General features: G+C 47.0%; 1 protein-coding gene across 4 annotated transcripts in view; it reads right to left on the bottom strand.

Moving 5' to 3' along the window:
• LOC121277089 (exocyst complex component 6B) overlaps positions 1-14,053 on the bottom strand; it is a 632,802-nt gene that overhangs the window by 525,243 nt on the left and 93,506 nt on the right. For all 4 annotated transcript variants that reach the window (XM_041186104.1, XM_041186075.1, XM_041186085.1 and 1 more), the window contains exon 5: positions 5,637-5,682. In XM_041186104.1, coding sequence (XP_041042038.1) covers positions 5,637-5,682 — 46 coding nt within the window. The remainder of the gene's footprint in view (positions 1-5,636; positions 5,683-14,053) is intronic.

Here is a 14,053-nt window from a genome sequence, read left to right as displayed (position 1 = left end):
TTGGATGAGGAAACTAAATTTAACATTTCCAAGTTTGCTGACGACATGAAACTTGGTGGAAATGCGAATGGTGAGGAGGATGTTAAGAGGCTTCAAGGCGATTTAGACAAGTTGAGTGAGTGGGCAAATATGGTCGGATGCAGTATTAAGTGGATAAGTGTGAAGTTATCCACTTCAGTAAGAGAAACAGAATGACAAGAGTATTATTTAAATGGTGATAGATTGGGAAATGTTGATGTACAAAGAGACCTGGGTGTCCCTGTACACCAGTCACTGAAAGCAAGCATGCAGGTGCAGCAAGCAGTTAAGAAGACAAATGGTATGTTGACCTTCATTACAAGAGGACTTGAGCACAGGAGCAAGGATGTCTTACTGCAGCTGTACAGGGCCCTGGTCAGACCACACCTGGAGTATTGAGTGCAGTTTTTGTCTCCTTACCCAAGAAAGGACATTCTTGCCATAGAAAGAGCGCAGCAAAGGTTCACCAGGCTGATTCCTGAGATGACAGGATTGTCAAATGAGCAGAGATTGGATCGACTAGGCCTGTGTTCACTGGAGTTTAGAAGAACGAAAGGGTATCTCATTGAAGCGTCTAAAATTCTGACAGCGCTGCCTGGCTGGACGCAGGGATGATGTTTCCTGTCTGGGGGCTCTAGAAAAAGGGGTCACAGTCTCAGGATAAGATGTAGGCCACTCAGAGGGTGGTGAATCTCCGGAATTCTCTACCACAGAAGGCTGTGGAGGCAAAGTCACTGAATAAATTTGAGGAAATAGATAGATTTCTAAAGGTGTCAAGGAGTATGGGGAAAGAACAGAAGTATGGCTTTGAGATGGAGGATCAGCCATGATCATAGTGAATGGTGGAGCAGGCTCAAAGGGCTCCTATTTTCTATGTTTCTAACTTGCACGTCTACCCACTTCACCCGCCCGCCACCCGCCTCACGTGCCTTATCCACCCTCCCCCTTACCGTATCTCTGTAGCTGCTTTCAAAGAAGCCTCGGGACATTTAAACTCTCGCCTTACTGTAACGTGGCAGCTCGTGTCATAAAAATAGGGGAACGGTTTCTGCGCGGATTCTCTCCGCTGCTCCCAAGGGAGTTTGCTGCACTCAGTTGAACCGAAGTATCCTCTCTCAGAAGACTGGCCTGAAATATCAGAGGAAGGTAAGCATGCATTTTTTTTGTCTGATCAAGATTGGAAACAGGAGTTCCGATCCAGATCGCAAGATCTGGGCTATTCTTACAGAGAAGTTTGCGAATGTAGGATTCCATCCCTCCTTCGGTCTCCCCCCCACTACAATCTTCAGCACACAGAATCACAGAGCATGGAAGGAAGACAACTGGCCCATCGTGCTTGCGCCAGCTCTTTGAAGGAACAATCCAATTTCCCACTCGCTTGTTCAACCTTACAAATTTTCCCTATTCAAGTATATTTAACAAGCTCTTTAAAACCATACCTCTTGGATCAAGCTTTTGTTGACCCTGTATTTCCTTATGTGGTTCAGTATCAAATTTTGTCTGATGACGCACCTATGAAGTGCTTTGGGACGTTTTACTACGTTAAAGGAGCTACATAAAGTTGTTATGTTTCCAATTCCACTTTGAAACTTGTGACTGAATCTGCTTCCACCGCCCTTACAGACAGTGCACTCCAGCTCAAAACAATTCGCTGCGTAAACAAAATCTCTTCATCTCTCCTCTGGTTCTTATACCAATCATTGTAAACCTGTGCCCTCTGGTTACCTGCCATCAGAAACGGTTTTTCCTTATTTACTCTATCTTACCCTTCATAATTTTGAACGCCTCGACCATGTCTCTGCTTCGCTTCCTCTGCTCTTTTAAAAAAAATCCACCACGCTTCTGCATCCCAACTCAATTTATCTCGCCTTGTGCTCTTTTTAGAATTTGGTAGTGTCCAGCACTGCGGGCCTTGGCACTTTACCTAGCTCTTGCCGTTGGAACAAAGCAGTACACTCAGAGACGCCAGAGAAATATTCAGCCTCCTTGCACAGGTCTCTACATTAAAACATCCATCAGATTCCAAGACATAGAAAATCATTTTTCCAGATGTTGGATAATGAAAAGCACTTGGGCTTTGGAAAATGTATTGTGCACAGAATTTCCAGCTAATCAACTGCAAATTTCGCTAAAAAAACCCACTGCACCGATGTCAGAAGTAAGCTTAAATCTGAACTGCCCTGCAATTAATCAACTTCTCAAGAAGAGAGAAAGGGGAGATGCCACTGTAGAGGACTGTGGGAAAATGAGAAAGCAGCAACCTGCATTTATATAGCGCCTTCAGCATAGTTTTAAAAAAAATATCCTGAGATGCTTTGGAGGAGCACACACAAGCAAAATTTAACACCAACCCACAAAGGAAGCAGGTTTAAAGAGAAACTTAACACTCCAAAGAAAAAGAATAAAACCAATCAAACCATTAGCTTGCCATTAGCTAAATATCAAACTTTGATATGAAAACTAACACAGCTCATTCGATCCTGTAAAATCCTCCTCACCAAAATTTGGGGACAGAGTCCAAATCCCACTGAGCCAATTATCACCCTATCAGCCTACTCTCAACCATCAGTGCTGTTTACAGTGCTATCAGGCAACCCTTACTCACCAGGGCACAGGTTTCAATTTGGATTTTGCCAAGGCCACTCACTTCTAGACCTCAAAACAACCTTGGTCCAGACACGGCTGCAAGATCTGAATTCCACAACTGAGGTGAGAGTGACTGCCCTTGACATCAAGGTAGAATCCAGTTGAGTGCGGCACCCAAGAAGTAAACTTCAATGACTGGAGTCATATCTTAGACAAAGGAAGGTGGTTGTGGTTGTTGAAGGCCAATCATCTCAGTTCCAGGACATCACTGCAGGAGTTTCTCAGGGTAGTGTCCAAGGCCCAACCATCTTCAGCTCCTTCACCAATGACCTCCTCTACATCATAAAGTCAGAAGTACTGATGATTGCACAATGCTCAGCTCCTCAAAGTTGAAACAGCCCATGCCAGCATGCATCAAGACCTGAACAGCGTGCAAATTTGGACTGATAAATGGGAAGTAAATTCACATGATACAATGACGATGTAATTAGTATCTCGAACAAGAAGGAGCTTAACCAGAAAATTCAATTGCATTGCTATCATCAAAACCATAATTTTGAACACCACTGAATGGGAACTTAATGAGAGCACCTAATAAATGCTGTTGCTATTACAAGCAGCCAGGGATGGGCATTCTGATTGATAAAGTGCCATTACAAGCTTGTCAGCCAAGTTAAACCCCATGCAATAAAAGGACAGAGGCAGTATGGACACTAAGTTGGCTGAACGACAGGAAATAGAGAGTAGTCATGGTGCATGTTTGCTTTTCGGATTGGAGGAAGGCATGCAGGTTTAAGCATTAGGGCCAGTGCTTTTCTTGGTCTAAACTAATGATCTAGATTGGGCGTGCAGGGCACAATTTCAACATCTGCGGATGACACAAAGCTTGGAAATACTGTGAACTGTCAGGAGGATGGTGATGGACTTCAGGAGGTCAGAGGCAGACTGGTGGGATGGGCAGACATGTGGCAGATTAAATTTAATTTGGAGAAGTGTGAAGTGATGCATTTTGAAGGAAGATCGCAGAGGGGCAATATAAAATAAAGGGTGCAATTCTAAAGGGGTGCAGAAACAGAGACCTGTGGGTATGCATGCACAAATCGTTGAAGATGGCAGGGCAGGTTGAGAAAATGGTTAAAAAGGCATATGGGGTACTGGGCTTTATCAATAGAAGCAGAGAGGAAAAAGCAAGGAAATTACGATGAACCATAAAACACTGGAAAACACTGGTTCAGTCTCAAAAAGAGTATTGCGTCCATCTCAAAAGGAGTATTGCGTCCAGTTCTGGATGCTGCAGGTTAGGAAGGATGTGAAGGTACTGGAGAGAGAGAGAGAGAGAGAGAGAGAGAGAGAGAGTGCAGAGAAGATTTACAAGAATGGCTTCAGGGATGAGGGACTTCAGTTATGAGGACAGATTGGAGAAGCTTGAATTGGTCCCTCCTTCAAGAAGGGAAGGTTGAGAGGAGATTTGACAGAGGTATTCAAAATCATGAGGGGTCTGGACAGAATAGATAGAGGGAAACGTTCCCCATTGACATAAGGGTCAAGAACCAGGGGGACACTGACTTAAGGTGAATGGCAAAAAAAACCCAACGGTAACAAGAAGAAAAACTCCTTTTGTACTCTGAGTGGTTAGGAGCTGTAATTCACTGCCTGAATGCCTGACGGCAACAGACTCAATCTTGGCTTTCAAAAGGTAAATCGGTAATTATTTGAAGAGAAATAATTAGCAGGGTGAGGGGGAAATGGAGCCATCTGAGATACAAACAAAAAATGCTGGAAATACTCGGTCACATCATCACAGGTCATCTCGACCTGAAGTGTTAACTCTGTTTCTCCCCACAGATGCTGCCTGGCCCGCTGATTATTTCCAGCAGTCTTTGCTGATATTTCAGATTTCCAGCAGTATTTTGCCTCTGTATTGAGGCTAACTGAGGTGCTCTTGCAGAGAGCTGACACGGACACAACAGGCCGAATGATCTTCTTCTGTGCTGCAGCCATTCTGAGAGCCTATGGGTGATTGCCACACCTCCTGACTCCCCAGAGCCTCGCCACCACCCAGAAGGGGCAAGCCCAGAGTGTGATGGAATACTCCCCACTTGCCTGAAGAACAGCTAAAAAAGAACACAACAAGCTCGGAACCATCCAAGAACAAGCATCCCACTTGATCTGTACTGTATCCACCAGCTTAAACTACCCTGACCACCATGGCTACAGTGTGCGCTACCTGCAGCAACTCACCAAGGCTTCTTTGGCAGCACCACCCAAACCAGCGACCTCTCGCACTTGGAAGGGCAAGGGCACCAGATGCATGGAAACACCTTCATCTCCATGTTGCCCACCCAGTCACGCACTGCCCCAAACTGGACATTGCTTCTTCACTGTCGCTGGGACAAACTCCTGGAACACCAATAGGATTGTGGAGGTACCTTCACCACGTGGAATGGCTCAAGACGACGGCCCACCAACACAATTTGAACAACTGGCAACCAGGCACAGGCAGCAAAATGCCAGCAGCTCTCACATCCTGAGAATAATGAAAGAAAAACCTCCCACCGTTGACTGTTAATTACAATCACAAAGCTTTAGCTGCAGCGCCTTCGGTGTTTGAAAATCACTATAATTTCTCTCATTAAATTAATTTGTTTTGAACCACTGCTCCACCAGACAGGATGAGGAACATTCTATATTTATGCCCTTGTTTAAAATAGAAAATTCGAAGATCAGAAAACATGCAAGGAAAAATAAACCACTGGGTTAAAATAACCGAAAGTCAGGCTACCCTTCTTTACCCGACTTGCCCTTGCAGCTCTAACGTCACAGCTCCGACTTCAGTTAGTTTTCCCGGGAATTCACAGGTCCTGCTCCGTACCTTCCCTATTCATATTTAAGTGGGCTTCCACAATCACGTTGCAGTGCAAATAAACGTTGAGCGCTTAAGACTGGCAGAGCTGAAGCTGGAACAATCGTTCGCCCCTGACAGCCAGCAAGGCCACAAAACACACAAAATCAAAGTCAAGGATGCAATTTACCTTTTAGTCTTCAGTTGCTCCCGTAATTTACTGTACATCTCCAGTACTAAAGAGAAAAGAGAGGAGAGAGGGACACACGTCAGACACTGGAACAGCCGCTTGGCAACGTATTTATTTTTGTTACAAGGGGTGCTATTTTCTTTCGATCTTTTGTATCCATAAACGTTTTTATTTCTCTTCCACAAGGCTAACTTTTATTTACACTCATGTTTAATTCCTCTGGCCAGCAGCATGCCTGAACATACAGACGCCAATCATCACATCCAAGGACTTGAAAGCCAAGCTAGCGCGCAATCTGTACAAAGGCTTCGTTCTTCCCAGCCCTGCAAGCTTTCTGGCTTAAGCAAGTGCAGGGGCTCTGGACTCCGTTTTATACAGACTGGGTGTGTGTGTCCCCTCTCCGCCACACCCCACCACCCCGCCCCCCCTCCACACCCAACCCCCCCACCCCTCTGCCAGCATGTCCATTGGCACTGCTAAAGATGCACCACCTACCAGTGCAAAGCATTCATAGGTTTCCTGCTGTTCATCCAGCTTCAACTACTCCACACAGGTTCAAGTGTTGGCTCGTGGAATTAAGTGGAGCAAAATGGAAAGAATCCAAGTCCCCAGTGAAGGTCCGTCTCCCCAGGTCGTACTCAGGAGTCAGGCCCACTGGCCAATTATAAGGACAACAGCACAGCTTGGGAACCAGATTATCCAATCTGCTGCGAACCGACAGCTCAGCCCCAACTCCCCATCCCTAACATCGCATTTCGGAGCCCACTCAATTCCAAAGAAATACTGCTTACCCCCCGCTCAAAGAACATTAATTTGCTAACAAGTGATCTTTTGCGGGTATGCTATCTCTCTAACTATATCTCCTGAAAAAAAAGGTTGCAGGTGCCCAGTAAACACAATCTGGGATCAGTTGTGTATATGGAACAAGACTACTCACAGTTAGAATATTCGAACACTAAATGAAATACATAGCAATTATCAAATCATGTGCTCATCATGGCTTTGATTCCAAACATTATTACAAGAAACCAAACATAAAGACTTGCAAATGAGAATTCATGTAGTTTTGGCCTTCAATCACTGTGCCTTTTAGACCCAGCTGGTGGCACTCTGGGTAAGTTATGAGTTCAAGCCCTGCAACTCAGGGTGAACACATCCAGCGGAGGGAGTGCTACAGTGTTAGGGGCATCACCTTTCTGATAGGGACATCATAACTAAGGTATCATCTCTTCAGACTGTTGTTAAAGATGTGGCCACTACTTGTGAAAAAGCAAGGAGAGTTAGGCCAAGATCCCTCCTCCACCCAATACCAACTGCGCATGGAACATCTCTGGCACCGATTGGTCACCATTATACCCACAGGACAACAGTAATTGCACTGCAAAGCAATTGTGTAAAGTGCCTCAAGATGCCTCTCTATTGGTGGTAGAGTAATCACAATTCCACTTTACCAACCACATTTTTGTTGCAAGATCATTCACAGCAAATGACAGGCCGGTAACCCAAGATGGATGTGGCTCATTTATCTCACACTGCCAAACAACACAGCAACTAATTCATAAGCGGCTTGAAAAGAGAAAACTGTGGTAATTTTCGCCAGCCAAGAATGCAATCAGACCTCTCCTCGCATCCCCTCATCCCTCCCGTATCCTTCAGTAAACGGCTCTGCTAAATTCGTCAGCACTCACTTGCAATCATTCAGGAAATTGCACTGACAGAGCTGTAGAGGCCTCAGTGCTCCTGTCAACAACACATTAACAAATTATACCTTGACTTTGACTTTCATCCCAATCCTTCAGGTTATTTTAACTTTATTTCCCCCTCCAGTCTCCCATCACCTTGACTCTTTTGCAAAGGTTGTGCGTGACTGAGTCACAATGGCCTAGGTTTAACTGCGGATCTGAGTTGATCTCGTGGATCTCAAGTCAGAGTTGCAGCTGGGTCACGGTGATTGGCCTCCTCTGATCCGGAGAGAACAAGCGAGCTTTCATTTCTACAGCTCCTTTCATAGCCTCAATATATCCCAAAGCGCTGTACAGCCAATGAAGTATTTCTAAAGTGTAGTCACGGTTGTAATTTGTGGGATCTTGTGTGTGCAAATTGCCTGCTGCATATCCCAAGCAGCAATAAGAAAACAAACACATAATTTGACTTCCTGATGTTGATTAAGGATTAATTATTAGCCACTTAAGAACTCCCCTGTTCTACTTCGAATAGAGTAAGCCAGTACACTGTATAAACTTTGAATTCTTTTGGTTGTGCCTTCACTGGTGAACCAGTGCCATGTAGTGTTGATCAGCAGTGAAGACATTTTCTCTCTTCTTCTCCAGGCTCTTTAAGAGGCTGGGCAATTTGGAACGTCAGGGAAACATGGACATGTCTTTGGCATTGTGCCTGCAGCAAAAGCTAGAGTCATGAGATCTTTTGTGCACATCTGAAGGGAACAGACAGGGCCTCAGTTAATGTCTCATCTGAAAAACGGCGCCTCTGACAGTGCAGCACTGCCTCAGTACTGCACTGTTTTAAGACCTGATAGTCAGCTGTTGAAAGAAACTCGAGCCATTTTTTTTCCCACTTGGTGCCCTGCCACCTTCAACATTTCTGGTCAGCATTTTAGTGGTAATAGGGTCAAGTGGGTAGGAAGTGTGTCTCATGGACAAGCTTGAGCTCAGAGGGCATGAGGGGAGGTAGGAAAGAAACTAGACAAAGGTGCAGGGAGGATGTTTCCCCTGGGTAGGGTGTCCAGAACCAGGGGTCACAGTCTCAGGATATGGGGCAGGCCATTTAGGACTGAGATGAGGAAACATTTCTTCGCTCAGAGGGTGGTCAACCTGTGGAATTCTCTACCACGGAAGGCTGTGGAGGCCGGGTCACTGAGTACATTCAAGAAAGGAACTGATAAATTTTTAGACATTAGGGGCATTAAGGGGCATAGAGAGAAAGCTTGAATATGGCGTTGAGATAGAGGATCAGCCACGAGCATATTGAATTGCGGAGCAGGCTCGAAGGGCCGAATGGCCTATTCCTGCTCCTAGTTTCTATGTTTCTAGGCAAGTTTAGGGCTCAGACAGCAGCAAACTTGAGAGGGAGTTTGGCCCAGTGGGCTAATGGAAGATAGGAGCGCAACAAAGATCGGGCGGTCTCAACCTTAGTGGCAAGGAAAAATCCATGAGCTCCTCACATGTAACGTTAAGAGTTGAGAGAGTAGTAGACCGGGGAGAGGAGTTTAAGAAGCCAGGTTGGCAGAAAAGAGGCCAGGATTATCTTTGAATTCCTGGGTCAGTTTTAGCAGATGAAAACAGGGCCCTTCTGTTTTAAGTGGTCCAGCCAGATATGGCAGTGGACAGCTTAAGGAAGCGAAAATGAGAGCTGTACCAGGACACCAGCAAGGGTGAAAGCAACGATTTAACTGGGGACTAAGGCAAAGATGAAGGTGAGGGTGTGGTTGAGCAAACCAGTGCAGTAATTCCTCATTTAACTTCCTAGTTATGTTCTTTGAAAGTGTGATTTTAAGCGAAACGACATTAAATGAATCAGATTTTCCCATAAGAATTAATGAATAAACTGTGGTTAGGTTCCCAAGTGGGCCCCAGCATGAGGAGGGCAACCCTGGGACAGGCAGTCAGCAGCACCTAGGGGAGAGAGAGCGAGAGGAGGACCCTGGGACAGGCAGTCAGCAGCACCTAGAGGAGAAAGCAAGAGGAGGACCCTGGGACAGGCAGTCAGCAGCACCTAGGGGAGAAAGCAAGAGGAGGACCCTGGGACAGGCAGTCAGCAGCACCTAGGGGAGAGAGAGCGAGAGGAGGACCCTGGGTCAGGCAGTCAGCAGCATCTAGGGGAGAGAACAAGAGGAGGACCCTGGGACAGGCAGTCAGCAGCACCTAGGGGAGAGAGAGCGAGAGGAGGACCCTGGGTCAGGCAGTCAGCAGCATCTAGGGGAGAGAACAAGAGGAGGACCCTGGGACAGGCAGTCAGCAGCACCTAGGGGAGAGTGAGAGGAGGACCCTGGGATGGGCAGTCAGCAGCACCTAGAGGAGAGTGCGAGAGGAGGACCCTGGGATGGGCAGTCAGCAGCATCTAGGGGAGAGAACAAGAGGAGGACCCTGGGACAGGCAGTCAGCAGCACCTAGGGGAGAAAGCAAGAGGAGGACCCTGGGACAGGCAGTCAGCAGCACCTAGAGGAGAGTGTGAGAGGAGGACCCTGGGACAGACAGTCAGCAGCACCTAGAGAAGAGTACGAGGGGAGGACCCTGGGACAGGCAGTCAGCAGCACCTAGACGAGAGTGTGAGAGGAGGACCCTGGGACAGGCAGTCAGCAGCACCGAGAGGAGAGTGAGAGAAAAGGACCCTGGGACAGGCAGTCAGCAGCACCTAGAGGAGAGTGTGAGAGGAGGATCCTGGGACAGACAGTCAGCAGCACCTAGACGAGAGTGCGAGAGGAGGACCCTGGGACAGGCAGTCAGCAGCACCTAGCGGAGAGTGTGAGAGGAGGACCCTGGGTCAGGCAGTCAGCAGCACCTAGAGGAGAGTGTGAGAGGAGGACCCTGGGACAGGCAGTCAGCAGCACCTAGAGGAGAGTGCGAGAGGAGGACCCTGGGTCAGGCAGTCAGCAGCACCTAGAGGAGAGTGTGAGAGGAGGACCCTGGGACAGGCAGTCAGCAGCACCTAGAGGAGAGTGTGAGAGGAGGACCCTGGGACAGGCAGTCAGCAGCACCTAGAGAAGAGTGTGAGAGGAGGACCCTGGGACAGTCAGTCAGCAGCACCTAGAGGAGAGTGTGAGAGGAGGACCCTGGGACAGTCAGCAGCACCTAGAGGAGAGTGTGAGAGGAGGACCCTGGGACAGTCAGCAGCACCTAGAGGAGAGTGTGAGAGGAGGACCCTGGGACAGGCAGTCAGCAGCACCAGGAGGAGAGTATGAGAGGAAGAACCTGGGCCCAGGCAGTCAGCAGCACCTAGAGGAGAGTGTGAGAGGAGGACCCTGGGTCAGGCAGTCAGCAGCACCAGGAGGAGAGTATGAGAGGAAGAACCTGGGCCCAGGCAGTCAGCAGCACCGAGCACCTAACATCACAGGAGAAAAATAAGTTCATTGGTTGGTCAGCAATTGCTGTTAGGGAGTGTCATCAAGTAGCTGAGAATTAGAAAAGCACATTCTTTTTAAAAGAAGGGGCTACTTACATTTAAGAAAGGAACACAAGTAATAGGGAAATTAAGTTAAATTGAAGCCAGGTAAAATAAAGTTGCATAAGTAAACCAAAGTAAAATAAAGTTAACGGTAGGGAAGTAAATAAATAAATAAAAATAATGGGCCGCCCATTTAAAAACAGAGATGAGGCGAAATTTTTCACTCAGACCATCATGAATCTTTGGAACTCTGCTTCCACCACCTTTTCAGGAAGAGAGTCTTTGAATATTTTTAAGGCAGAGGTGGATAGATTCTTGGTCAGCAAGGGGGTGATAGCTTATCAGGGGTAGGTGGGATGCAGATGTCAGGCGACTATCAGATTAGCCATGGTTTTATTAAATGGTGGAGCAGGCTCGAGGGGCTGAACGTCCTACCCCTGCTCCTTGTTCGTATGCTCGTAAGCCACGGCAGGACATCTCAACCGTGTGCGATGCAGGTCCTGTAAGACGTGAGCAGTTGTGGACACGACCGTGTGTCCTTGGTGACTACCATGTGCAGCAAGTGTCACCAGCTGCAGAACCCTGAGCCCTGGGTTTCAGAGCTCGGGCGGCGGGAGGTTCAGGTCACTCTGGCGCAACCGTGAGGCTGAGAGCTACCTGAGTAGCGCATTCGGAGAGTGGTCACACCGCAGCTCAGGAGCCCGGAGACAGAAAGGGAATGGCCGCCAGGAAGCCCAAGGAAACTAGGCAGGTGGCGCAGGCGTCCCCTGTGGTCCCACTCGCCAATCGGGTTTTCCGTTTTGGATGCCGGTGAAGATGTTTGTTCCTCAGAAGGGTGCAGTCAGAGCCCAAGCCGCTCTGCTGCAACAGGAGGGGAGGAAGCAGAGGGGAAGAGCAGTAATAATAGCGGATTCATTAGTTAGAGGAACAGACAGGCATTTCTGTGGCCATAGACGTGACACCAGGATGGCATGTTGCCTCCTAGGTGCCAGGGTCAAGGGTGTCACAGAGCAGCTGCAGGACATTCTTCTGGGGGAGGGTGATCAGCCAGAGGTTGTGGTCCACGTTGGTACCAAAGACTTAAGTAGGGAAGGGGATGAGGTCCTGAAAGCAGACTTTAGGGAGCTAGGAAAGAGATTGAAAGGCAGGGCCTCAAAAGCAGTAATCTCAGGATTACTCCCAGTCCCACATGCAAGTGAGTGTAGCAATAGGAGAATTGAGTGAATAGACACATGGCTGGAAAGCTGGTGTCACAAGGAGGGCATCAGATTTCTGAGGCAATGGGACCGGTTCTGGGGAAGGCGAGATGTGTACAAGCCGGATGGTCTGCACCTGAACAGGACTGGGACAAATATCCTCGTGCTGTTGTGTGTGTGGGGGGAGGGGGGGGGCGTTGGTTTAAACTAAATTGTCAAGGGGGTGTGAACCTGAGGGCAAAATTAGAACAAGAAAAGGGGGAAGGAGAATTAGGGAGTGACTCTGAAAGACAGAAGCAGCACAGGAATTTGCCAGTGTTAAAAGGTTTATCTGTAAATGCAAGGTGCACAGCAGTAAATAAAGCTGACGAGCTTTTTTTTTTATTCATTGGATGTGGTTGTCGCTGGCTAGGCCAACATTTATTGCCCATCCCTAAATGCCCTTGTTAAGAGGGCTTGTCAGAGTCAACCACATTGCTGTGGGTCTGGAGTCACATGTAGGCCAGGCCAGGGAAGGACAGCAGATTTCCTTCCCTGAAGGACATTAGTGGACCAGGTGGGTTTTTGCAACAATCAACAATGGTTTCATGGTCATCATCAGACTTTTAATTCCAGATTTTCTTCTAATTCATATTTCACCATCTGCCGTGGTGGGATTCGAACCCGGGTCCCCAGAGCATCACCCTGAGTCTCTAGATTACCAGTCCAGTGACGGTACCACTATGCAACTGCCCACACATGGCAGCATGATATCGTTGCTATAACAGAAACTTGGCTTAAGGAGGAGCAAAAATGGCAGCTCAACATCCCTGGATATGGAGTTTTCAGGCAGGAGGATAAAAAAGGTGGGGGTGTAGCATTACAGGTTAAAGAGTCAATTACAGCTGTGAGGAGGGATGATATACTAAATGAAGCCACATGGGTTGAGCTCAGAAATAATGAGGCCACACTGCTAGGAGTGTACAATAGACCCTGAAATAATAGAAGGGAGTTAGAAAAGCAAATATGTAGACAGATTTCTGAGTGCAAAAACAATAGGGCAGTAATCATTGGGGACTTCAACTACCCTAATATCAGCTGGGATACGAACAGTGTGAAGGGCACAGAGGGCACAAAATTCTTGAACTGCATTCAAGGGAATTTTTTTAGTCAGCACGTAACAAGCCCAACGAGAGGGGGCAGATTCTAGATTTAATCTTAGGAAATGAAGCTGGGCAAGTGGATGAAGTAGCAGTGGGGGGCCATTTTGGAAATAGTAACCACAATAGTTAGACTTAGCATCATTTTGGAAAAGGACAAAGATAGAGCAGGAGTAAAAGGAGTAAATTGGGGGAAGACAAATTTAACAAAACTGAGAGTTGAGCTGGCGAGAGTGGACTGGATACAGCTGTTAGAAGAAAAAACGGTGTCAAATCAGTGGGAGGCTAAAACGAGATTCTATGGAAATGGTGTAGACATGTCCCCACAAAGAAAAAGGGAGGTACTGCCAAATCTAGAGCCCTCTGGTTATGCAGATGGATACTGGCCCAGATAAAGCAGAAAAAGAAAGTTTATATCAGTCACAAAAGGCTTAATACTGTAGAAAGCCTAGAAGGGTATAGAAAGTACAGGGGTGAAGTGAAAATGGAAATTAGGAAAGTAAAGAGATGACATGAAAAAATATTGGCAGGTAAGATCAAAGAAAATCCTAAGATATTTTACCAGTACATTCAGAGCAAGAGAATAACTAAGGAAAGGATAGGGCTTATCAGAGATGTATATGGTAACTTGTGGGTTGGTGCAGAAGATGTGGGCAGGGTTCTCAATTAATACTTTGTCTCTGTCTTCACTAAGGAGAGGGATGATGCAGACATTCTAGTTAAAGAGAAGTGTGAAATATTATATACAATAAGCATAGTGAGAGAGGAAGTACTGGAGGAACTGGCATCCTTGAAGATGGATAAATCACCAGGGCCAGATGGATTGTATCCCAAGCTGTTGAAGGAAGCCAGGGATGAAATAGCAGATAATCTGAGGATCATTTTCCAATCCTCACTAGATACAGGCGAGGTCCCAGAGGGTTGTAGGTCTGCAAACAATGCACCATTATTTAAAAAGGGT

Source organism: Carcharodon carcharias, chromosome 1 (assembly GCF_017639515.1).
Source record: "Carcharodon carcharias isolate sCarCar2 chromosome 1, sCarCar2.pri, whole genome shotgun sequence".
In the NCBI taxonomy this organism is placed as follows: domain Eukaryota; kingdom Metazoa; phylum Chordata; class Chondrichthyes; order Lamniformes; family Lamnidae; genus Carcharodon; species Carcharodon carcharias.
The sequence above is the reverse complement of the archived record's forward strand: the minus strand, read 5'-3'. Positions and strand labels throughout refer to the sequence as shown.